At 44.3% G+C, this 26,015-nt stretch overlaps 1 protein-coding gene across 1 annotated transcript in view; it reads left to right on the plus strand.

Moving 5' to 3' along the window:
- Positions 1–26,015, plus strand: part of LOC118392606 (ankyrin repeat and sterile alpha motif domain-containing protein 1B-like) — a 368,819-nt gene that overhangs the window by 237,426 nt on the left and 105,378 nt on the right. The window contains exon 14 of the mRNA XM_052460670.1: positions 2,377–2,566. Coding sequence (XP_052316630.1) covers positions 2,377–2,566 — 190 coding nt within the window. The remainder of the gene's footprint in view (positions 1–2,376; positions 2,567–26,015) is intronic.

The following is a 26,015-nucleotide window of genomic DNA, read 5'->3' on the forward strand; positions in this document are numbered from 1 at the left end:
CTGGGTGAGCATTTTCTTGTTTGTTTATGACCTTATAGAGTTGGTTGAGTGCGGTATTGGTCTGTGGTGGTAAATAGACGGCTACGAATAATATAGATGAGAACTCTCTTAGTAGATAGTGTGGTCTACAGCTTATCATAAGGTACTCTACCTCAGGCGAGCAATACCTCGAGACTTCTTTAATATTTTACATTGCGCACCAGCTATTATTGACAAAAAGAGACACACCCCCACCCCTCGTCTTACCAGACGTAGCTTCTCTGTTCTGTCAGCGCATTGAAAATCCATCCAGCTCTATATTATCCGTATCGTCGTTCAGCCACGACTCGGTGTAACATAATATATTACAAGATAATCGTAATCGTAGATCATTATTTTATTTTCCATGTTAGCAAGTAGAATTGATGGCAGTGGGAGTTTACTCGCTCGCCTACGGATTCTCAAAGGCAGCCTGATCTGCATCCTATTTTCCTCCGTCTTTTCTTCACGCAAATGACGGGGATCTGGGCCTTTTCCCGGGAGAGCAGTATTTCTTTCTCGTCGGACTCGTTAAAGGAAAAAGCTTCTTCCAGTTCATGGTGAGTCATCCCAGTTCTGATGTCCAGAAGTTATTTTTGGTCATAAGAGACGGTAGCAGCAACATGATGTACAAAATAAGTTAAAAAGAAGTTACAAACAACGCATAAAAACGAACAGAATTGCTCAATTGTTTACCGGCATGTTGAACGTCAGCCATCCTCTTCGGCGCCATCACATTATGCTCATTTCAAGTCTTGTCACAATCTCTCAATTGGGATTAGGTCTGGACTTTGACTAGGCCATTCCGAAACTTCAAATGTGTTTCTTTTTAGCCATTTTCATCTAGACTTGAATGTTTGTTTTGTATCATTGTCTTGCTGCATGACCCAGCTGCACTTCAGCTTCAGCTCACAGACAGATGTCCTGACATTCTCCTGTAGAATTCTCTGATACACAGCGGAATTCATGGTTCTTTCTATTAAAGCAAGTTATCTAGGTCCAGAGGCAGCAAAGCATCCCCAAACCATCACACTACCACCACCATGCTTGACCGTTGGTATGAGGGAACATTCTTCCAAGAGTATTGATGATCATCCAAGTGCTTCCGGGTACTTTTTGGGTGACATGTTTTTTTTTTTATAAAGTCAGGTTCCCTTTATCTAATAATATGTTTTAGTTGAAGATCAGATAACATTCAGTATCGAAAATATGCAGCAATAGAGAAAATCAGAAAGGTGGCAAATAGTTTTTCACGGCACTGTACATTCTGTCAGCCTCTCCCTATGTATTACCATGCTACCTGACACTGCCCTGTCACCGTACTCTGACTATTCCCTATTGGCCTCAAGTGAAACTATCTCATTCCCCATTGGTCCTGTACGCCGCCTGTCACTCTGATCACTTCTCGTTGATGTATTGCAACCTAACTCTCTATAGGATAGTGATGCTTCTGTTGTGTTCCCCTTTGGCCCACTGTCCACTGGTAGAAAGGGATGTCTTTGGAAGACATCCATCGCTGTCTTTGTCTCTCCCCGTCAACCTCTACCCGTCGCTTTGTCTATGTGTCACTGTCCCAGAACTTTTAGTCCCCTGATGTGGCGTTGTCTTAACCACCTGCCACATCGACCCCTTCCTCTTACTCTCAGTACGGAAACCTTGAGTTCTTGCAGACACACTGGCCTGCATTTTGTGTATACGATGTGAGTGTGAACAGTAATCTAGAGCAGCAGTAGTTATTCTGCTGGCTGTAAATGGTGTGTTGTGTAAAGTGTCTGTATCTATGTCTGCATTACAGCTTTCACTCTCTCACTACAATTGTTTTCCGTCTCTGGAATTTCAAGTGTGTGTGTGTGTGTGTGGTACATTTATCGTGAAGTCATGCAAACACTCCTTGAAATATAACTAGAACGCGTGCACACACACACACACACACACACACACACACACACACACACACACACACACACACACACACACACACACACACACACACACACACACACACACACACACACACACACACACACACACACACACACACACACAGGCTAATGAGTGTGTCATGAGACCTGGACTTGTGTGCTGATGTGAGAGGAAGTGGAGATAATCCTCACTTAATAATTCCTGTGTTCTTTTCCAAGAGTCCTGCTCCTCCAGTGCACAGCTCACGGGGTACTTTCACATGTCCCTCTATATTGAACAAAAAACATATTGGAATTCTCAGCGTCACACCAGTGAATCGCAGCACGGTACTGAATTCTTATGTGGCAAAAGTTACACACACAATCACAATACTTAGCCACATCTGCTAACATTGCCTTTGTTCTCCTCTCTTGCGGTCTCCATCTCTCCCTCCAGCCCAAACAGCGGACCTCCCTCTCCTCCTCCCTGGATGTCCAGAACCAGAGGCCAGTCAACCACAGCTGTGATCCCTCCGAGGTGAGCTCGTCCCTGGGCTACGCCAGCTTCAGCACCAGCCCCCCTGCCAGCCCGCCAGTCAGCCCCAACCAGGACTCACCTGGCTCCAACGACGACTGCCCCCCCACAGGTACCCAGGGACAGATTTTGGACATAGCACGACTTGTAGAGAATGAGGGATCATGTCAGCTCCATTTATATAGTGTTTGTAGCTTTTAATTGGACAAATACTGGAAACAACAAATTAGCCCCTATGAAATAGTATTTTCCCTAGAAATGTTCACTCTTTTTTGGGAATTTTTATCCACCTTCTTCCTTCCTATTCCCTTTGCGTGTAGTGGATCTGGAAGTTTCCATCTGGACACAATTTTCTAGTCTTTATTTCACCTTCCTCCGCATTTTATGTATGTATGTGTGATGTTGCTTTCAAATGCAGCTCAAACATAGAACATGTAAGAATGATTTATAGCCATTGAATTCTACTGTGCAAATACTGTATACTGTGCGTTATAGGGAAATAATTCACACTCTAGAATGCCCTTCAAGCCAATCAGAAACAAGTATTCAACAATGCTGTGGCACAGTATGAGCTCATGTAATAAGCTAACCTCACCTGAGTTTAATCGACCGTCCTCAAGTGTAGTAATTAGTTATCAATAGAACCAAGACACTCCCACTTCTAAGGACCTACTGTAAGTCTTGCAACACACAGACACCTAAGACCCTCCCCCCTGGCCGTGGGCAAAGGCGTCTAGTCTGTGTGTGTGACTTTACTGTTTATTTCCTGTGTGTCGCAGTGATGATTACCAGGTTACGTGGCTGTCACCCACCCACATCTCAACAGAGAGGAGACAGGGGGAGAGATAAGGAGAGGTGACTAGAGGAGAGAGTAGAAGAGAGGAGAACAGTATGTCCTTCTCTTTCTCCATAGTTGTATTCAGAGAGAGAGAGACCATGATCAAGTGTGTGTATGTGTTTATCTTTTTGTATGTGAAACAGAGGTGATTATCAGGCGTGTGTGTGTGTATCATGTCTCATTTGGTTATTTATGAAGAAGCAGATCAGAGGCTAGCTGCACATCCCTGGCTGTGACCCCACTTTCCCATGGTGTCTCAGGGGACATTTCCATTTCACACCCCACAGTCGTACAGGTTACCCAGTTGTACATGCAGTTAAGGTGCAATATACAGAAATGGCTCCGTCCATTTCCTGGTTACAAAGATTCTAATAGTTCACCTAATTCCTGTTTATGTGACAAAACAAGCAATTCTGAGAGGGTGTAGAGAATCATTGTATCACATAAACCACTGTGAAATATATTTTCGATAACCAAAAATATTGTATTTTCAGTTTGTTTGTAGCGGGTGTACAAAACCGAAAGTAAAATACGCAAAATAAAAACGTATGAATGGGAAGCATAGAAATAGAACAGATTTTAGACTTGCTTTCAATTTTTTTTTTTTTTTTACCTTTATTTAACGAGGCAAGTCAAATTCTTATTTACAATGGCGGCCTACTGGGGAACAGTGGGTTAACTGCCTTGTTCAGGAGCAGAACAACAGATGTTTACCTTGTCAGATCCTTGTCAGATCGGGGATTCGATCTAGCAACCTTTCGGTTACTTGCCCAACACTCTGACCACTAGGCTACCTGCCGCCCCATTCAATGAGAATGACAGATCTATAACTAACATTTCTATGTGAATTTGGTCGGGTTGCCCAAAAAGTGACATATTGCAGCTTTAAGCAGGACAAATATAAGCAACCTTTTATTACAACAGATACAGTCACACACACACGCACACACTCCATTTCCACTATTCAACAGACACCAGCAAACATGGCTGGCACATCAAACCTGATACATCACAACGCGCCACCAGAGAAACAACATCTCGCTCTCTGCCTCTCTCTCTTTCGCCAGCATCCCTCTATCCGTCAACAGCCCCCAGGTCCAACTCCAGGAATAGATTTGCACCCATTTTCCTTCTCTTTTTTTTAAATGTTCCTCCTCTCCCCTCCTGCTCTCTACTTATTAGCTTTATAAGGTCCCTTGTGTTGTTGCCGTGGCAACTGCAAGCACATGAGGCTTATACATTTACAGCTGGATACATCAAGTGGAGAGAGATCGGGGGAGCGAGAGAGGGGGGGCATTATTGAAGAGGAGAGAGGGAATGAGTGAAGGAGAATGAAAAAAGAGGGAGTATGAGGAGAGAGATGGTGAGAAAAAGAGATACAAACTATAGCAGAAGGGGGAAAGTGAAAACCAGAGTAAGATTGAGGTAAATACATTTTTACGCCCAACCATGAAAGGTCTCCTTCCTACCTTCCTGCCTCATCCCTCCCTCATTTTTCAAAAGCTCTCCTCTGCTAGCCAAACAGCGGCTCAACGCTGGATCAACACTGACCAAACATTTACGCAACGTCCCCTGTGCTACAGGGTAGGTGTAAGCCACCTGCGTGGGTGGGTGGCAGAAAGCTGGCTATTTATAGCTGGAGTAGCATTAGCATCTGTAGGTGGTAGAGTGGATGTTTCAGAAGAACCTTTATGTAACGTTTTGCTGTGGCAGACAGAGATGTTCCCTCTGGCATGTCAACACTGCAGTACCATTCCAGCAGCAGGTGTCTGCAGCAGCCTTAGTGTGTGTGTGCGCACTTTCCTGTGTAAGCCTGGATTTGTTTTCTTTTGACAGAAGGACAACAGTAACATACGGTACAGCAGTGGTCTTAAACCTCATTTACTTCTCTTTTTTTCTACCACAATGTCAGGTAAACAGGATGTAAATCAACTGTGTACACAGGAAGTGCTGTAATGTAAATATGAAGTCTACAGCAGTGTGGTTGATTGCTGTCTTATTTTAGAACACCTACAACTGCCCCTCCTTCTTTCTTAAAGATTCCTTCCTTCAATTCTTATGCCCTTCCATCCGTTCTTACGCCCTTCCTTGAGTTAATCAGACATCATTGAATAAGTGAAAGCCTATGGCCCCATCCAGAAACAAGCCCTACCACCTCCTTGTCTCAAGGACGTCTTTATTTCAGTGGGCTTGATTGATTCAAAGAGAATGCACTTTTACAAATCTGTGTGCAATTTCACGACCCCCCCCCCCCCCACACACACACACACACACACACACAAGCACAGACACACATGGCCGTGGCCCCACTCTCCGAGGGTTTCTCAGGGTGGAGTTGGGATATGCCAAAAACACATTTCCATTTCACACCTCGCACTCATACAGGTTACCCAGTTGTACATGCAGCGAAACAGGACAGTCACAGGGGCAGCAGGGACTCCAAAGACCACCATTAATCCTGGACACACACCATCAATCCTTTTGGTCCCTTGTGGCTCTTTTATCCTCTGTGCGTGTGTGTATTTGTACCAACTAGTATGTGTGTTCGTGCATGTAGGTGAGTGACTCCTACATCTTGGCCTGTACACCATGTTCTGAACAGACCGGAATAGACCAGTATTTTATGGGACTTTGATTGTCCTCACTTATATTCAATTATATGACTGCCCCTCCAATTGTCACCGCACTCTACCTCTGGCTGCTGTGTGGCTACGTGTAGAAAATCACACATTGTACACCTCCTTTGAATGAGGCAGTCAATTCAAGGTACGCTTTACAAGATGACATCATCACACACAACAGACAAGAACATAAGCAGAATGAAAATCTGACCAAGACTGACGCTATTGGCTTTCTCCAATGGGGGCGTATCTGATGTACATCCGTATCGGATGTGAGTGAGCACCAAGGAAGAGAGCCCCCAGCTAGCACCAAGGAAGAGAGAGCCCCCAGCTAGCACCAAGGAAGAGAGAGCCCCCAACTAGCACCAAGGAAGAGAGAGCCACCAGCAAGCACCAAGGAAGAGAGAGCCCCCAGCTAGCACCAAGGAAGAGAGACCCCCAGCTAGCACCAAGGAAGAGAGACCCCCAGCTAGCACCAAGGAAGAGAGACCCCCAGCTAGCACCAAGGAAGAGAGAGCCCCCAGCTAGCACCAAGGAAGAGAGAGCCCCCAGCTAGCACCAAGGAAGAGAGAGCCCCCAGCTAGCACCAAGGAAGAGAGACCCCCCAGCTAGCACCAAGGAAGAGAGAGCCTCCAGCTAGCACCAAGGAAGAGAGAGCCCCCAGCTAGCACCAAGGAAGAGAGAGCCCCCAGCAAGCACCAAGGAAGAGAGAGCCCCCAGCTAGCACCAAGGAAGAGAGACCACCCCCAGCTATCACCAATGAAGAGAGAGCCCCTAGCTAGCACCAAGGAAGAGAGAGCCCCCAGCTAGCACCAAGGAAGAGAGAGCCCCCAGCTAGCACCAAGGAAGAGAGAGCCCCCAGCTAGCACCAATGAAGAGAGAGCCTCCAGCTAGCACCAAGGAAGAGAGAGCCCCCAGCTAGCACCAAGGAAGAGAGAGCCCCCAGCTAGCACCAAGGAAGAGAGAGCCCCCAGCTAGCACCAAGGAAGAGAGAGCCCCCAGTTAGCACCAAGGAAGAGAGAGCCTCCAGCTAGCACCAAGGAAGAGAGACCCTCCAGCTAGCACCAAGGAAGAGAGACCCTCCAGCTAGCACCAATGCATTAATAAAGCAGTGCTGTTATCTCCCACTGAGATTCTAATGAAGAGTTTTATTAAAGAAAACCGGACCCTTTTTGATCACACGTTCTCTCTAAAGAAACGCTTGTTTTGTCAAGCTGCGCTTCCCGCACCGTTTTCTGCTCTGTCCATGATTTTGTAATTACAGTAAGCAGGGTTCTGATTGGTCTATAGCATGTGTGTGTATTTGGGGCTGATGTATGGATTCATCCATTCCTAGACTAACTGACCTGCCTGTCTGCCCCTCATTTCAACGTCTCATTTTGATTTACATTTGGCTGAGTTGTCAACTAATGTGAATTACATGTGAAATCAACAAGAAGAATTCACCATGTCATTGGATTTAGGTTGAAAGTTAGGTGAAAAAAAGAGGATGTTCTCTTACGTTGATGCCGCTTTGTGAATCCAATCAGTTTTCCACATTGATTCAATGTCATCACATTGAATTGTGTTTGTTGAAATGGCGTGGAAACAGCGTTGAGTCAACCAGTTTTTGCCTAATGGCTCTCTTCTTCTTCCCTCTATCTTTCTCTCCCACATGTATTGAGGAACAAAAGAGGACTCCTCTGTCGTTCTCTCTCTTTTGTCTCTCTGTAATCTTCCTCTGAGGTCTCTTTATGGACTGACTGACTCCAAGTTATGGTGACTCATGTCTAGAGCCTCTGACAGTTGAACAGAATAGAGGGCAGTTCAGTAGAGTAGAGAGGAATGGAACTTTTCCACAGAGGACATTCCAACCCCTTCACACATCTCAAACCATCAGGCAACGCTAGAGGTTTTCTATGCTAATCAACGCATTGCTAATCAACGCATGGCTAACCAACGCATGGCTAACCAACGCATGGCTAACCAACGCATGGCTAACCAACGCATGGCTAACCAACGCATGGCTAACCAACGCATGGCAAACCAACGCATGGCTAATCAACGCATGGCTAACCAACGCATGGCTAACCAACGCATGGCAAACCAACGCATGGCTAATCAACGCATGGCTAACCAACGCATGGCCAACCAACGCATGGCCCCCAGCTCGCACCAAGGAAGAGAGAGCCCACAGCTAGCACCAAGGAAGAGAGAGCCCCCAGCTAGCACCAAGGAAGAGAGAGCCCCCAGCTAGCACCAAGGAAGAGAGAGCCCCCAGCTAGCACCAAGGAAGAGAGAGCCCACAGCTAGCACCAAGGAAGAGAGAGCCCCCAGCTAGCACCAAGGAAGAGAGAGCCCACAGCTAGCACCAAGGAAGAGAGAGCCCCCAGCTAGCACCAAGGAAGAGAGAGCCCCCAGCTAGCACCAAGGAAGAGAGAGCCCCCAGCTAGCACCAAGGAAGAGAGAGCCCCCAGCTAGCACCAAGGAAGAGAGAGCCCCTGGCTTGCACCAAGGAAGAGAGAGCCATGCATGGCCAACCAACGCATGGCCAACCAATGCATGGCTAACCAACGCATGGCTAACCAATGCATGGCTAATCAACGCATGGCTAACCAATGCATGGCTAACCAACACATGGCTAACCAATGCATGGCTAACCAATGCATGGCTAACCAACGCATGGCTAACCAACGCATGTCTAATCAACGCATGGCTAACCAATGCATGGCTAACCAACGCATGGCTAATCAACGCATGGCTAATCAACGCATGGCTAACCAACGCATGGCTAACCAACGCATGGCTAACCAATGCATGGCTAACCAACGCATGGCTAACCAACGCATGGCTAATCAACGCATGGCTAACCAACGCATGGCAAAGACCTTGAAGAGAAAAACAACAGTCGTCGAACTGCACTAACTCAAATATATTTGGGTAGATATGTATAAAACACATGCAATAGTATAGAACAAAACAATGTACGGCCGGACAGGGCAGGTTAAGGTAGAAAAGCAGTCCGTCAGTGACGGCCCGACATTCCTCTATGATGTTGTGGTACACGCAGCTCTCTGTCTCCCCCTGAGGCACTGTCAGTGGATGGTTTAATTGAATGCTTAATGAACATTGGCCGGGCCCAGCAGTGTCATTAAGAGACTCCACTGATAACCTTTAAACCACCAATAGGAAGGCACAACACAGAACCCACACATATTATCTTCAGGGCACACACATTCCCATAGGCATGTACAGGGTCTTCAGAAAGTATTCACACCCCTTGATTTTCCCAAAATGTTCTGTGTTACAGCCTGGTTTTAAAATGAATTGAATTTAGATGTTTTTTTTGTTGTCATTGGCCCCATAATGTCAAAGTGGAATTATGTTTTACAAATTCATTAAAAATAAAAAGCTGAAATGTAATGGGTCAGTGAGTATTTAACCTCTTTGTTATGGTAAGCGTAAATAAGTTCAGGAGTAAAAATGTACTTAACAAGTCACATATGAAGTTGCATTAACTCACTCTGTGTACAGTAATAGTGTTTAAAATTATTTGTGAATGTCTACCTCAGCTCTGTACCCCACACATACAATTATCTGTAAGGTTCCTCAGTCAAGCAGTGCATTTCAAACACAGATTCTACCTTAAAGACCAAGGAGGTTTTCCAATGCCTCGCAAAGAAAGGCACCTATTGGTGAATGGGTCAAGATAAAGAAAAGCAGAATATTGAATATCCCTTTGAGCATGATATTAATTACACTTTGGGGGGTGTATCAATACACCCAGTCACTGCAAAGATACAGGCGTCCATCCTAACTCAGTTGCCGGAGAGGAAGGAAACCGCTCAGGGATTTCACTATGAGGCCAATGGTGACTTTAAAACAGTTAGTTTAATGGCTGTGATAGAAGAACTGAGGATGAATCAACAACACTGTAGTTACTCCACAATACTAACCTAATTTATAAAGTGAAAAGAAGGAAGCCTGTACAGAATAAAAATATTCCAAAACATGCATCCTGTTTGCAACAAGGCATTAAGTAATACTGCAAAAACGCTCCATATTTTAATAATAATAATATAATAATAATAATAATAATAATAATTATCAAGCATAGTGGTGGCTGCTTCATGTTATGGGTATGTTTTTTAATCATTAACAATGGGGGAGTTTTCCACCAGACACTGGGAGATGAATTCACCTTTCAGCAGGACCATAACCACACAACCAAGGCCAAATCTACACTGTTGCTTACAGTTACTTACCAAAAAGATAGTGAATGTTCCTGAGTGGCCAAGTTACAAATGTTGACTTAAATCTGCTGAAAATCTATGGAGAGACTTGAAAATGGTTGTCTAGCAATGATCAGCAACCAATTTGACAGTGATTTGAATAATTTTGAAAAGAATGTTGCACAATCCAGGTGTGGAAAGCTCTCAGAGCTGTAATCGCTGCCAAAGGTGCTTGGAGAGCAGACACATCGATGGCTCTGAACGAACTTTATTTAACTCTTTGCAAACTGGAAACCATTTATCCGGAGGCTGCATTCATTGTAGCTGGGGATTTTAACAAAGCTAATCTGAAAACAAGACTCCCTAAATTTTATCAGCATATCGATTGCGCAACCAGGGGTGGTAAAACCTTGGATCATTGTTACTCTAACTTCCGCGACGCATATAAGGCCCTGCCCCGCCCCCCTTTCGGAAAAGCTGACCACGACTCCATTTTGTTGATCCCTGCCTACAGACAGAAACTTAAACAAGAGGCTCCCACGCTGAGGTCTGTCCAACGCTGGTCCGACCAAGCTGACTCCACACTCCAAGACTGCTTCCATCACGTGGACATGTTTCGTATTGCGTCAGATGAAAATATTGACGAATACGCTGATTCGGTGTGCGAGTTCATTAGAACGTGCGTTGAAGATGTCGTTCCCATAGCAACGATAAAAACATTCCCTAACCAGAAACCGTGGATTGATGGCAGCATTCGCGTGAAACTGAAAGCGCGAACCACTGCTTTTAATCAGGGCAAGGTGTCTGGTAACATGACCGAATACAAACAGTGCAGCTATTCCCTCCGCAAGGCTATTAAACAAGCTAAGCGTCAGTACAGAGACAAAGTAGAATCTCAATTCAACAGCTCAGACACAAGAGGCATGTGGCAGGGTCTACAGTCAATCACGGACTACAAGAAGAAACCCAGCCCAGTCACTGACCAGGATGTCTTGCTCCCAGGCAGACTAAATAACTTTTTTGCCCGCTTTGAGGACAATACAGTGCCACTGACACGGCCTGCAACGAAAACATGCGGTCTCTCCTTCACTGCAGCCGAGGTGAGTAAGACATTTAAACGTGTTAACCCTCGCAAGGCTGCAGGCCCAGACGGCATCCCCAGCCGCGCCCTCAGAGCATGCGCAGACCAGCTGGCCGGTGTGTTTACGGACATATTCAATCAATCCCTATACCAGTCTGCTGTTCCCACATGCTTCAAGAGGGCCACCATTGTTCCTGTTCCCAAGAAAGCTAAGGTAACTGAGCTAAACGACTACCGCCCCGTAGCACTCACTTCCGTCATCAGGAAGTGCTTTGAGAGACTAGTCAAGGACCATATCACCTCCACCCTACCTGACACCCTAGACCCACTCCAATTTGCTTACCGCCCAAATAGGTCCATAGACGATGCAATCTCAACCACACTGCATACTGCCCTAACCCACCTGGACAAGAGGAATACCTATGTGAGAATGCTGTTCATCGACTACAGCTCGGCATTCAACACCATAGTACCCTCCAAGCTCGTCATCAAGCTCGAGACCCTGGGTCTCGACCCCGCCCTTTGCAACTGGGTACTGGACTTCCTGACGGGCCGCCCCCAGGTGGTGAGGGTAGGCAACAACATCTCCTCCCCGCTGATCCTCAACACGGGGGCCCCACAAGGGTGCATTCTGAGCCCTCTCCTGTACTCCCTGTTCACCCACGACTGCGTAGCCACGCACGCCTCCAACTCAATCATCAGGTTTGCGGACGACACAACAGCGGTAGGCTTGATTACCAACAACGACGAGACGGCCTACAGGGAGGAGGTGAGGGCCCTCGGAGTGTGGTGTCAGGAAATATATTCTAGTCATATAACACTGGTCATAATGATGTTTACATACAAAACACACATATGTGTGTGTATGTATGTATGTATGTATATATATAACATATATATATATATATTCCGGTCTCTGACATTGATCGTTCTGATATTTCTTATTTTTTCTGGATTAAGTGTATTTTATTTGTATTTTTATTCACTTAGCTACAGGATGTATTTGTGTTTGAAAGATAGAGATTGTGTGTCTTTTGCGTGTCTGGTGTGGTAATGTAATATTAATTGTCTCTTTTACATCATTCCCCAAAAATCGAACTCTTGTCCCTCACATCGCTCGACGACAAAACGGCCAGTGGGAGATATACTGGTTGCCGTGGTGATATCCTAGCATACATAGAGCAAGAATGAAAGTGTGAATTCAATATCTCCTCACAGTCCCTGTGGTTCCTCTTTCGGCCTAGGTAGTCTAGATCGACTCTCATGGCTATCACACATGAAAGAATGTAGCCTACACAACAACCAGAGTCTACGTTCATCTTTCTTCTCCCCCCTGAGGTGACTGGTGCTGCTATGGAAGACCTGTTCACACCTGTTAGCGAGATGCTAGCACTTTAAATGGAAGATATGTATTGCTTTTAGCATGTAACGCTAAATTAATGTTTCTCTTTTATTTTGTATTTTTTTCACCTTTATTGAACCAGGTAGGCTAAATAAAGGTTCTCATTTGCAACTGCGACCTGGCCAAGATAAAGCAAAGCAATTCGACACATTCAACAACACAGAGTTACACATGGAATAAACAAAACATAGTCAGTAATACAGTAGAACAAAAGAAAACAAAAAGTCTATATACAGTGAGTGCAAATGAGGTAAGATAAGGGAGTTAAGGCAATAAATAGGCCATGGTGGTGAAGTAATTACAATATAGAAATTAAACACTGAAATGGTAGATGTGCATGTAGAGATACTGGGGTGCAAAGGAGCAAGATAAATAAATACTGTATGGGGATGAGGTAGGTAGGTAGATGGGCTGTTTACAGATGGGCTATGTACAGGTGCAGTGATCTGTGAGCTGTTCTGATAGCTGGTGCTTAAAGCTAGTGAGGGAGATATGAGTCTCCAGCTTCAAAGATTTTTGCAGTTCATTCCAGTCATTGGCTGCAGAGAACTGGAAGGAAAGACGACAAAAGGAGGAATTGGCTTTGGGGTTGACCAGTGAGATATACCTGCTGGAGCGCTTGCTACGAGTGGGTGCTGCTATGGTGACCAGTGAGCTGAGATAAGGCGGGGCTTTACCTAGCAGAGACTTGTAGATAACCTGTAGCCAGTGGGTTTGGCGACAAGTATGAAGCAAGGGCAAACCAACAAGAGCGTACAGGTCGCAGTGGTGGGTAGTGTATGGGGCTTTGGTGACAAAATGGATGGCACTGTGATAGACTGCATCCAGTTTGTTGAGTAGAGTGTTGGAAGCTATTTTGTAAATGACATCACCGAAGTCGAGGATCGGTAGGATGGTATGTTTGGCAGCATGAGTGAAGGATGCTTTGTTGCGATATAGGAAGCCAATTCTAGATTTAATTTTGGATTGTAGATGCTTAATGTGAGTCTGAAAGGAGAGTTTACAGTCTAACCAGACACCTAGGTATTTGTAGTTGTCCACGTATTCTAAGTCAGAGCCGTCCAGAGTAGTGATGCTGGATGGGCGAACAGGTGTGGGCAGTGATCGGTTGAATAGCATGCATTTAGTTTTACTTGCGTTTAAGAGCAGTTGGAGGAGGCCATGGAAGGTTGTTGTATGGCATTGAAGCTCAAATTCATTAGATTTAAGATTAGAAGTAAGTCTCGTCTTTGATTCAGCATTTTAATTACGACTCTATTCCCAATACATTATTCAAACAGATTATTAGGTGAACAGACATCGTCTTGCATCAAAATTCGCTTCATTATTATTTTAAGTTGAATGAATTAGTCTATTAATTGAACCTAAACAATCTATTAAAAACGTTCAATTTATCCCTTCTATTAATTTGAACCAAACAAGCTATTAAAACGTTTATATATTATACAAACACTAGCGACTATAACTTTCTAGGCAATACAAACAAATAGTTGAATTATAATCAAAAACTCAGATTTTTTAGTTAATGCCTTGGCTGAGAACCAAACACTGGACTCCAGCTTGTAAGGCAGCTATTTTCACCACTCGCTCTCCTCTATCAGAATTTTGGAATAGTTACTATTGTGACTCTTGATAAGTTATTCGGTCTCACACGTGAGCGAATTATTGTTCCTTCTTTAAACTTACTCCTCCATGTCGGGCCAAAATAGGTGTTCCTCTAATCTCTTCCCTGCATTATTTCTCATCTCCCGTTAATTCCGCGACCTCCTTTGAGGATTTACTACCCATGTTAGTTAAATCCTTACCGTTACTCGTAGCTATGGTATTTAATCACTTATCTATGCCTTTCTATTTTTTACCTTCTATGTGTGTGTATTTCTATGAATATGCTATTTACTCAGTTACTTTAGTTGCTTTTCTGTCTGACTATGTGTCTGTCTTTTTTAATGATAATCAATGTGTATGGGTTTCTATATGTATTTCTCCTTTCTGGAAACTTCGTCTATAGATTTGACTTTTGATCGGACATTAAATTTCACCCATATACAATTATAAGCTCATTAAACTATTGTTCCTTGGGACTTTCAACGTTAATATCTCATATCTCACTTCTCTAGACTAGGTTTCCCTCACCACCTCCGTGGATATGATTTCTTTCAGTATTGAATAGGTTCAGTTATTATGTTCGCCTGGAATTACCCTCCCTTCTCAACAAGCCTAATTGATCCTCACCTGTTTTAATATATCTATCTGCTACTTTTCACAGTCAGACTACTTCCCATATACAGATAGACTACTTAGGTTAAAACTTTATTTAGGTATGTCTTTTGAATGAATTAATATATTAATTCATTAATGTACAAATCCTATTTGTACAGAACGACCGTCGTATCTATCAAAACTTACTATATTCCACCCTTAATAACCCTTCGGCTTGCAAAACCTGGATTTATTAAGTTCTATTTTATTTATGGTAGTGCACCTTACCACAGGTAATTTCAGACCTGTTACACACAATCCTTGTATATTGGTCATACAAGTAACCCACACATCTGTTTGGAATTGCGAAGCTACTATTATTTATCAATTCAAAAAAATTTTAGAACAACAAATCAAAGATAACTTTCATCATTCCCCCCAAATTCGAGAATAAAGACTATTTGCCATCGTCCTGTAGACTGGGAAAAGCAATGCCGGTTCGATTCCGTCACCTTCTCTGTCGCCTTTAGATCAATACCGGCCTGTTCTTTTAAACCTCAATCCAGAGGCCAGGTCTTTAAATAGCGCGTCCAGACCCGTCCGTGCACGACTTTCGGCTTTCCCTTCGGTCGACAGAGACAAGTTTGTGGAATCCGCTCGAAGGACCAATTGTTACTGTAATTTAGTTCTTCCAATATGTTTTCATTAATTGAATTCCCTTAATCTATTTTAGGAGAATTTGTAAGATTCTTGTTTGCATAAAATAGACGGAGACCAGTCTTTTCAATAATAGGTAACAGAATTTATTCTCGGAGCGCGCTGCCACGTTACCACGAGCAACAGTTTATATACAATAACATGACGTCATTTCATTGCTCCTAAAATGAATTCTCCTCCTCTCGACCGGGTCAAAGGGAACTTTAAAAGTTCATTCTGAGTTCATTCTGACCCACTAGAACATACACAGGACACACCACACAGCTGAATGAACTTTTGAGTCCTCACCATTATCGATCACCACTTAGCTGACAGTTCTAATTAACAGAAAACCTAGGAATGCACTCACTGCCTTATCTAAAACACCCCAGAGCTCAGTTTCGTCAGTTCAACCATAGGCTAACTACCTTATCTGTTTACTTAATCCACAAACCATTCCTTTCTTCCTAGTTGGAATGGTGTTCATTAAATTTAATTGCTCCTTGTCCATGTCACACAATCCCTTCTTATGAACTCATATTTTTAATCAGATATAATAAAACAGAGTATAAGTTTACTTAGTTACAGTTCCATTTAAAATGTTTTGTTCAGTCATTTAATCACAATTTTCCTAACAAGTGTACAGGTAGGATGTGAGTACATTGGAGGTAAACCTCTAGCTAAGGCACTAGCTCTGGGCGCTAACAAAAGCCTCAGAGCTCAGATAAAACCAAGGAATTCTAAGTCTCTCACTTAGAAGAACTTTTTACATCAAGTAGCATGTTAGTGTAGCATTAGCCTTTCACCATTAGCCTAGCGCCTTTAGCCTAGCGCCTTTAGCCTAGCGCCTTTAGCCTAGCACCATTAGCCTAGCGTAAGACGGCAGCAGCACAAAGAAAATCATAATTCATAAAGCAGCCAGGCAGCCCCTTTCATCTAAAGGATGACAGACACGTCTGATATTGCTCTGTAGAGTTTAATAAGCTCAACGAGTCGCCGCGCCCGAGATAGAATCTTGTTTATTTTTCTATCAGATGTTGCCCCCCCCCCAATGTATTAGAAATGTAATGAAATTGAGCGTGTGCATGTCTACTGGTGTGTGCATGCATGTCTGGGGTTTCTCTATGGACTGACAGAACTCATATTGTGTTGATTTTTCTTGTTGAGATCATTTGATCAGTATCATTCCATGGTGAAGAGTCAGAGTATCAATCTTGTAGCACAGTCACAGTTCTAGAAACAGCCAAAACTGTTCGGAGAATCAACTGGAGTTTTGGTCACTTGAATCTTTTTGTAATTATGGGAGTTGTGATTGTGGGTGTATTGGTCATTGCTGCTGACTTGCACCAGAGACTCAATGTTCCCTCTTAGACTACACTGAGAATAATACTGCCGATCAACTGCTTTAATACTTTCCTATAGTCCTCTCGTTCTCACTCTCTCATGCTCTCTTTCTATCTCTCTCTCAAACAATCTTGACTTGTTTTTTTTCACTCTGTCTTTACCCTCTGCCCTCTTGTGATCTGTCTGTCTTTACCACCTGCCCTCTTGTGATCTGTCTGTCTTTACCCCCTGCCCTCTTGTGATCTGTCTGTCTCCACCCCCTGCCCTCTTGTGATCTGTCTGTCTTTACCCCCTGCCCTCTTGTGATCTGTCTGTCTTTACCCCCTGCCCTCTTGTGATCTGTCTGTCTCCACCCCCTGCCCTCTTGTGATCTGTCTGTCTTTACCCCCTGTCCTCTTGTGATCTGTCTGTCTTTACCCCCTGCCCTCTTGTGATCTGTCTGTCTCCACTCCCTGCCCTCTTGTGATCTGTCTGTCTCCTCCCCCTGCCCTCTTGTGATCTGTCTGTCTATACCCCCTGCCCTTTGTGATCTTTCTGTCACTTAGTTCCCCCATCATTTTCTCCCTCCTGTCTGTCTCGGTCTCTTCCTCCTGGCCTCTCTCTCTGTCTCTCCTTCCTGTCTCTGTCTCTCCCTCCTGGCCTCTCTCTCTGTCTCTCCTTCCTGTCTCTGTCTCTCCCTCCTGTCTCTCTCTCTGTCTCTCTCTCTGTCTCTCCCTCTTGTCTCTCTCTGTCTCTCCCTCCTGTCTCTCTCTGTCTCTCCTTCCTGTCTCTCTGTCTCTCCTTCCTGTCTCTCTGTCTCTCCCTCCTGTCTCTCTGTCTCTCCCTCCTGGCCTCTCGCTCTGTCTCTCCCTCCTGTCTCTCTCTCTCTGTCTCTCCCTCCTGTCTCTCTTTCTGTCTCTCCCTCCTGTCTCTCTCTCTCTGTCTCTCCCTCATGTCTCTGTCTCTCCCTCCTGTCTCTCTTTGTCTCTCCCTCCTGTCTCTCCCTCCTGTCTCTCTTTGTCTCTCCCTCCTGTCTCTCTTTGTCTCTCCCTCCTGTCTCTCTTTGTCTCTCAGTCCTGTCTCCTTTGTCTCTCCCTCCTGTCTCTCTGCCTCCTGTCTCTCCCTCCTGTCTCTGCCTCCTGTCTCTCTCGGTCTCTCCCTCCTGTCTCTCTCTCTCTCCCTCCTGTCTCTCTCTGTCTCTCCCTCCTGTCTCTCTCTCTGTCTCTCCCTCCTGTCTCTCTCTCTGTCTCTCCCTCCTGTCTCTCTCTCTGTCTCTCCCTCCTGTCTCTCTCTGTCTCTCCCTACTTCCAGCCCAGTGTATCTCCGACAGCAGCCTCAGAGTAATGGAGGTCTATACTTGGCAGGAAACGGGTGGCTGCTCAGTACGGCGCCGTAAACATTTGTTAACAAGCAATTAAACGTGTCCTCTTTAATCCCGCTGGGCGCGGGGGCGTGCAATCGCTCACAACACCTGCCCAGGACGGAGGAGAAAAGGTTAGGGAACAGGGCAGAACAGGAAGAGAGAGGAGATAAGTGAGGGAAGAGGGCAGAACAGGAAGAGAGAGGAGAAAAGTGAGGGAAGAGGGCAGAACAGGAAGAGAGAGGAGAAAAGTGAGGGAAGAGGGCAAGACAGGAAGAGAGAGGAGAAAAGTGAGGGAAGAGGGCAAGACAGGAAGAGAGAGGAGAAAGGCGAGGGAAGTGGGCAAGACAGGAAGAGAGAGGAGAAAAGCGAGGGGAGAGGGCAAGACTGGAAGAGAGAGGAGAAAAGTGAGGGAAGAGGGCAGAACAGGAAGAGAGGAGAAAGGCGAGGGAAGAGGGCAAGACAGGAAGAGAGAGGAGAAAAGCGAGGGGAGAGGGCAAGACAGGAAGAGAGAGTAGAAAAGTGAGGGGAGAGGGCAGGACAGGAAGAGAGAGGAGAAAGGCGAGGGAAGAGGGCAAGACAGGAAGAGAGAGGAGAAAAGGGCATTCTCTCGCCTTTTTTCCGTCATCCCTTGTCATCCTTCTCTCTCTCTATCCTGTAAGAGTGGTAGAATAATATTGTTGTGGGTGGGAGGGTCATGGAAGAGAAGGCCATTGTATGTGGTGATTTAACTCCGTTTCTGGAATTGTAAATACATTACAGTAAGAGCCTGCAGTTGTCTGTCTCTCACACACACACACACACACACACACACACACACACACGCGCGCAAGCACTTACACACACATTAATACACATATGTTACCGTGGTTAACTTTCAACAGGAAGACTACGTGTGTGTGTGTGTGTGTGTGTGTGTGTGTGTGTGTGTGTGTGTGTGTGTGTGTGTGTGTGTGTGTGTGTGTGTGTGTGTGTGTGTGTGTGTGTGTGTGTGTGTGTGTGTGTGTGTGTGTGCCTATGCATGTACAGCGAGGAATGCAGGTATGCTGTGTGGCGCAACAGGAGCACTATCAGGTCCTGTTGTGTGTACTTGTAAGACTGGGTATGTACTTGTAAGACTGGGTGTGCACTTGTAAGACTGGGTATGTACTTGTAAGACTGGGTATGTACTTGTAAGACTGGGTATGTACTTGTAAGACTGGGTGTGCACTTGTAAGACTGGGTGTGCACTTGTAAGACTGGGTATGTACTTGTAAGACTGGGTATGTACTTGTAAGACTGGGTATGTACTTGTAAGACTGGGTATGTACTTGTAAGACTGGGTATGTACTTGTAAGACTGGGTGTGCACTTGTAAGACTGGGTATGTACTTGTAAGACTGGGTATGTACTTGTAAGACTGGGTGTGCACTTGTAAGACTGGGTGTGCACTTGTAAGACTGGGTGTGCACTTGTAAGACCGGGTATGTACTTGTAAGACTGGGTGTGCACTTATAAGACTGGGTGTGCACTTGTAAGACTGGGTGTGCACTTGTAAGACTGGGTGTGCACTTGTAAGACTGGGTGTGCACTTGTAAGACTGGGTGTGCACTTGTAAGACTGGGTATGTACTTGTAAGACTGGGTGTGCACTTGTAAGACTGGGTGTGCACTTGTAAGACTGGGTGTGCACTTGGAAGACTGGGTGTGCACTTGTAAGACTGGGTGTGCACTTGTAAGACTTGGTGTGCACTTGTAAGACTGGGTGTGCACTTGTAAGACTGGGTGTGTGTACTTGTAAGACTGGGTGTGCACTTGTAAGACTGGGTGTGCACTTGTAAGACTGGGTGTGCACTTGTAAGACTGGGTGTGGCCTTGTAAGCATATTTCAGTAGTATGAGTCAGTATGTGAAGCAGGTGGAGACCTGAAGTAAGACACACACATAGAGGACAGAATAAAGAGAGAGAGATTTGTCTATCCAAGTTGAGGTCTCTCTCTCCTTCATCTGACTCATGCTGTGTTTATATGGATGGATCATTTTTGATTCAGGGCTGAACAGTAGTTTTCTCCTCTCCTCCCTACGTGTGTGGATTATTTTTCCTTTACCTCTGTTCACCTCCGCTGTTCTTTCTACTGTTACTCAACTCTCGCTCTCTCTCTCTCTCAATTTGATTTAATTTTGGGGGATTTCAACAATAAAAATTGGACAGGAAACATTACTCACAATAGTTCCAAAGACATTTCTAATGTCATATTATGTCTATATACATTGTTGTAACAGTGTACAAAAGGGAAATAAATCAACATAAATATGGGTTGTATTTACAATGGTGTTTGTTCTTTACTGGTTGGCCTTTTCTTGTGGCAACAGGTCACAAATGTATCTGCTGTGATGCACACTGTGGTATTTCACCCAATAGATATGGAAGTTTATCAAAATTGGGTTTGTTTTCAAATTCTTTGTGGGTCTGTGTAATCTGAGGGAAATATTGTCTTTCTAATATGGTCATACATTTTGCAGGAGGTTAGGAAGTGCAGCTCAGTTTCCACCTCATTTTGTGGGCAGTGGCACATAGGCAGACAGGCTATGGCAGCCTTTCTCAATAACAAGGCAATGCTCACTGAGTCTGTACATAGTCAAAGCTTTCCTTCATTTTGGGTCAGTCACAGTGGTCAGGTATTCTGCCATTGTAATTATCTTTTTGTTTTCTCATTGGTTGGGTCTAATTGTGTCGCTGTCCTTGGGGGTCCGTTGTACACTGAGGATATTTTTGCAGAAACCTGCATGCAGTCTCAATTTGTTTTTTGTCCATATTTTGTGAATTTCTGTTTGGTGAGCGGACCCCAGACCTCACGGCCATAAAGAACAATGGGTTCTATAACTGATTCAAGTATTTTTAGCCAGATCCTAATAGGTATGTCGAATTAGATGTTCCTTTTGATGGCATCGAAGACCCTTCTCTCAGATCTTACACAACTTTGTGGAAGTTACTTCTGGCGCTGATGTTGAGGCTGAGGTATATATCGTTTTTTGTGTGCTCTAGGGCAACAGTGTCTAGATGGAAATTGTATTCGTGGTCCTGACAACGGGACCTTTTTTGGAACACCATTATTTTTGTCTTAATGAGATTTACTGTCAGGGCCCAGGTCTGACAGAATGTTGTCAGAACATCTAGGTGCTGCTGTAGGCCCTCCTTGATTGGGGACAGAAGCACCAGTAGACATTTGACTTCAGATTCTAGTAGGGTGAGGCAGGGTACTGCAGACTGTTCTAGTGTCCTCGCCAATTTGTAGATATATGTGTTAGAGGGTGGGGCTCAAGCTGCATCCCTGTTTGACCCCACGGCCCTCTGGAAAGAAATGTGTGTGTTTTTTGTCAATTTTAACTGCACACTTGTTGTTTGTGTACATAGATTTTATAATGTTGTATGTTTTTCCCCGAACACCACTTTCCATCAATTTGTACGGAAGACCTTCATGCCATATTGAGTCAAAAGCTTTTTGGAAATCAACAAAGCATGAGAAGACTTCCCTTTGTTTTGGTTTGTTTGTTTCTTAATTAGGGAGTCCAGGGGGATATGTGGTCTGTTGTACGGTAATTTGGGAAAAAGCCTATTTGACATTTGCTCAGTACATTGTTTTCACTGAGGATATGTACGAGTCTGCTGTTAATGATAATGCAGAGTATTTTCCAAAGGTTGCTGTTGATGCATATCCCACGGTAATTATTGGGGTCAAATTTGTCTCCACTTTTGTGGATTGGGGTAATCAGCCCTTGCTTCCACATATTAGGGAAGGTGCCAGAGCTGAGGATGATATTAGAATTTGTGGTCTGTTTATTTGATCATTTCATTGAGAATGTTTTGGGTTGGAGTGTTTGTATTTTGTCCTGTAGTTCATTCAATGTAATTGGAGAATCCAGTGGGGTTCTGATAGTCTTTAATAGTTGATTCTAAGATGTTTATTTGATCATGTATATGTTTTTGCTGTTTGTTCTTTGTTATAGAGGCAAAACGATTGGAGAAGTATTTTATCCAGACATCTCCGTTTTGGATAGATAACTCTTCATGTTGTTATTTATTTAGTATGTTCCAATTTTCACAGAAGTCGTTAGTCTATGGATTCTTCAATTACATTGAGCTGATTTCTGTATTGTTTTAGTGATTCTCTCTGTCTGTCTGTCTCCGTCTGTCTGTCTTTGTCTCTCTCCTCACTGTCTCTGTCTGTCTCTCGCTCTGTCTCTGTCTGTCTCTCGCTCTGTCTCTGTCTGTCTCTCGCTCTGTCTCTGTCTGTCTCTCGCTCTGTCTCTGTCTGTCTCTCGCCCTGTCTCTCGCCCTGTCTCTCGCCCTGTCTCTCGCCCTGTCTCTCGCCCTGTCTCTCTCCTCTCTGTCTTTGGCTCTGTCTCTCGCCCTGTCTCTCGCCCTGTCTCTCGCTCTGTCTCTCTCCTCTCTGTCTCTCTCCTCTCTGTCTTTGGCTCTGTCTCTCGCTCTGTCTCTCTCCTCTCTGTCTTTGACTCTGTCTCTCGCTCTCTCGCTCTCTCGCTCTCTCTTGCTCTGTCTCTATATACTGTATATATACAGTTAATTCTGAAAGTATTCAGACCCCTTGACTTTTTCCACATTTTGTTACGTTATAACCTTATTCTAAAATCTATTAGAATATTGATTAGAATTGCCCAGAGACTCTAAATTGTTTCTATAACGGGATTGGAGTCCACCTGGGGTAAATTCAATTGATTGGATATTATTTAGAAAGGCACACACCTGTCTATATAAGGTCCCACAGTTGACAGTGATTGTCAGAGCAAAAACCAAGCCATGAGGTCGAAAGAATTGTCCATAGAGCTCTGAGACAGGATTGTGTCGAGGCACAGATCTGAGGAAAAGGAACCAAAACATTTCTGCAGCATGAAGGTCCCCAAGAACACAGTGGCCTCCATCGTTCTTAAATGGAAGAAGTTTGAAACCACCACGACTGAGCAATCGGGGGAAGAGGGCCTTGGTAAGAGAGGTGACCATGAACCCGATGGTCACCCTGACAGCGCTCCAGAGTTCCTCTGTGGAGATGGGAGAACCTTCCAGAAGGACAACCATCTCTGAGGCACTCCACCAGTCAGGCCTTTATGGTAGAGTGGCCAGATGGAAGCCACTCTTCAGTAAAAGGCACATGACAGCCCCCTAAAGGACTCTCAGACCATGAGAAGCAAGATTCTCTGGTCTGATGAAACCAAGATTGAACTCTTTGGCCTGAATGCCAAGCGTCACGGCTGGAGGAAACATGGTGGTGGCAGCATCATGCTGTGGGGATGTTTTTCAGCGACAGGGACTGGGAGACTTGTCAGGATCGAGTGAAAGATGAATGAAGCAAAGTACAGAGAGATCCTTGATGAAAACCTGCTCCAGAGCACTGAGGATCTCAGACTGGGGCAATGGTTTGCCTTCCATCAGGACACCGACCCTAAGCACACAGCCAAGAGTGGCTTTGGGACAAATCTCTGAATGTCATTGAGTGGCCCAGCCAGAGCCCAGACTTGAACCTGATCGAACATCTCTAGAGAGACCTGAAAATAGCTGTACAGAGATGCTCTCCATCCAACCTGACAGAGCTTGAGAGGATCTGCAGAGAAGAATGGGAGAAACTCCCCAAATACAGGTGTGCCAAGCTTGTTGCGTCATACCCATGAAGACTCAAGGCTGTAACCGATACCAAAGGTGCTTCAACAAAGTACTGAGTAAAGGGTCTGAATACTTATGTAAATGTGATTATTCAGATTTTATTTTTTAATATATACATTTTCAAAAATTTCTAAAAACCTGTTTTTCCTTTGTCATCATGGGGTATTGTGTATACTGCCCTACCTAGAAGAAAGGCAGTAACTGCTCATTTGGTCGAAAATGAGTTCATGTTATTTTTGCCACATTAAATACATGCTTAATTATGTGGATAAGTACCCTTCCTCTATTGAATTGTGTTTTGGAGAAAATGGGGGGCTCATGTTAGCAGTAACTGCATAAAGTTGCTGTAAAACCAAGGTAAATAAAAGCCATTTTTCTCAGATCCACTCTATGAACAGTTACTGCCTCTGCTTGGTAAGGCAGTATAGATTGACGAGGAAAAATAACAATTTAATGAATTTTAGATAAGGCTGTAACGGAACAAAATGTGGAAAAAGCCAGAGGGTCTGAATACTTTGTGAATACACTGTGTACACACACACACACACACGCACACACACACACACACACACACACACACACACACACACACACACACACACACACACACACACACACACACACACACACACACACACACACACACACACACACACACACCAGTCCTTTATCCATTTCCTGGCACCAGCATCTCCCCTGATGTATCCAGCTAATAACTAATCTTTTTTTTATGTATTTCTAGATTATAAGATGCATATGTGCATAACATTTATCCAATTATATTATTAGAACCAACAGACTCATGTGAGATACAGTAACATTAGGTCTCCCTCTCACAGCTTTACTGTGTAGTTATCTGTGTATCCACCATGGTACTGTGTAAATATCTGTGTATCCACCATGGTACTGTGTAATTATCTGTGTATCCACCATGGTACTGTGTAGTTATCTGTGTATCCACCATGGTGCTGTGTAGATGTCTGTGTATCCACCATGGTACTGTGTAATTATCTGTGTTTCCACCATGGTACTGTGTAGTTATCTGTGTATCCACCATGGTACTGTGTAGATGTCTGTGTATCCACCATGGTACTGTGTAATTATCTGTGTTTCCACCATGGTACTGTGTAATTATCTGTGTATCCACCATGGTGCTGTGTAGATGTCTGTGTATCCACCATGGTACTGTGTAATTATCTGTGTATCCACCATGGTACTGTGTAAATGTATGTTTATCCACCATGGTACTGTGTAATTATCTGTGTATCCACCATGGTGCTGTGTAGATGTCTGTGTATCTACCATGGTACTGTGTAAATGTCTGTGTATCCACCATGGTACTGTGTAAATGTCTGTGTATCCACCATGGTACTGTGTAATTATCTGTGTATCCACCATGGTGCTGTGTAGATGTCTGTGTATCTACCATGGTACTGTGTAAATGTCTGTGTATCCACCATGGTACTGTGTAAATGTCTGTATATCCACCATGGTACTGTGTAATTATCTGTGTATCCACCATGGTGCTGTGTAGATGTCTGTGTATCTACCATGGTACTGTGTAATTATCTGTGTATCCACCATGGTGCTGTGTAGATGTCTGTGTATCTACCATGGTACTGTGTAAATGTCTGTGTATCCACCATGGTACTGTGTAAATGTCTGTGTATCCACCATGGTACTGTGTAAATGTCTGTGTATCCACCATGGTATTATACTTGGTTGTACACACGCACACAGACCATGTTGTCCTGCTGATCATAGTTGTGTTCACTGATATTACACACACTGATCCACACAGCTCTGTTTGGCTGCATATCTGTTTGTCTGTTTATTGAGTTTAATCTTTCTCAAATCTCATTGTGAATATGTGGTGAGGTTTGGAGTAGGGCATTGACTATATGAAAAGAATGGACAATAAAGCTTTAGAAATTTGAATTGAAGGAAAATGTACTCCCCGACCTCAGGATGACACTGTACGTGCACGAAGACTAAATAGAATACTGTACACCATCCCCGGGCAGAATCACACACATACACACATACATAGATATACAAGCCAGCTCTCTTTCTGAGTTAGACCAGAAAGACTCTCCTCTCTCTGTCTCCCAATCCCTCTTTCACCCCACTGCACACAGAGACAGTGGCTGTCTCTCTCAATGCATCCATTTGGCTCT

The sequence above is a fragment of the Oncorhynchus keta genome, chromosome 13 (assembly GCF_023373465.1).
Source record: "Oncorhynchus keta strain PuntledgeMale-10-30-2019 chromosome 13, Oket_V2, whole genome shotgun sequence".
Taxonomy (NCBI): domain Eukaryota; kingdom Metazoa; phylum Chordata; class Actinopteri; order Salmoniformes; family Salmonidae; genus Oncorhynchus; species Oncorhynchus keta.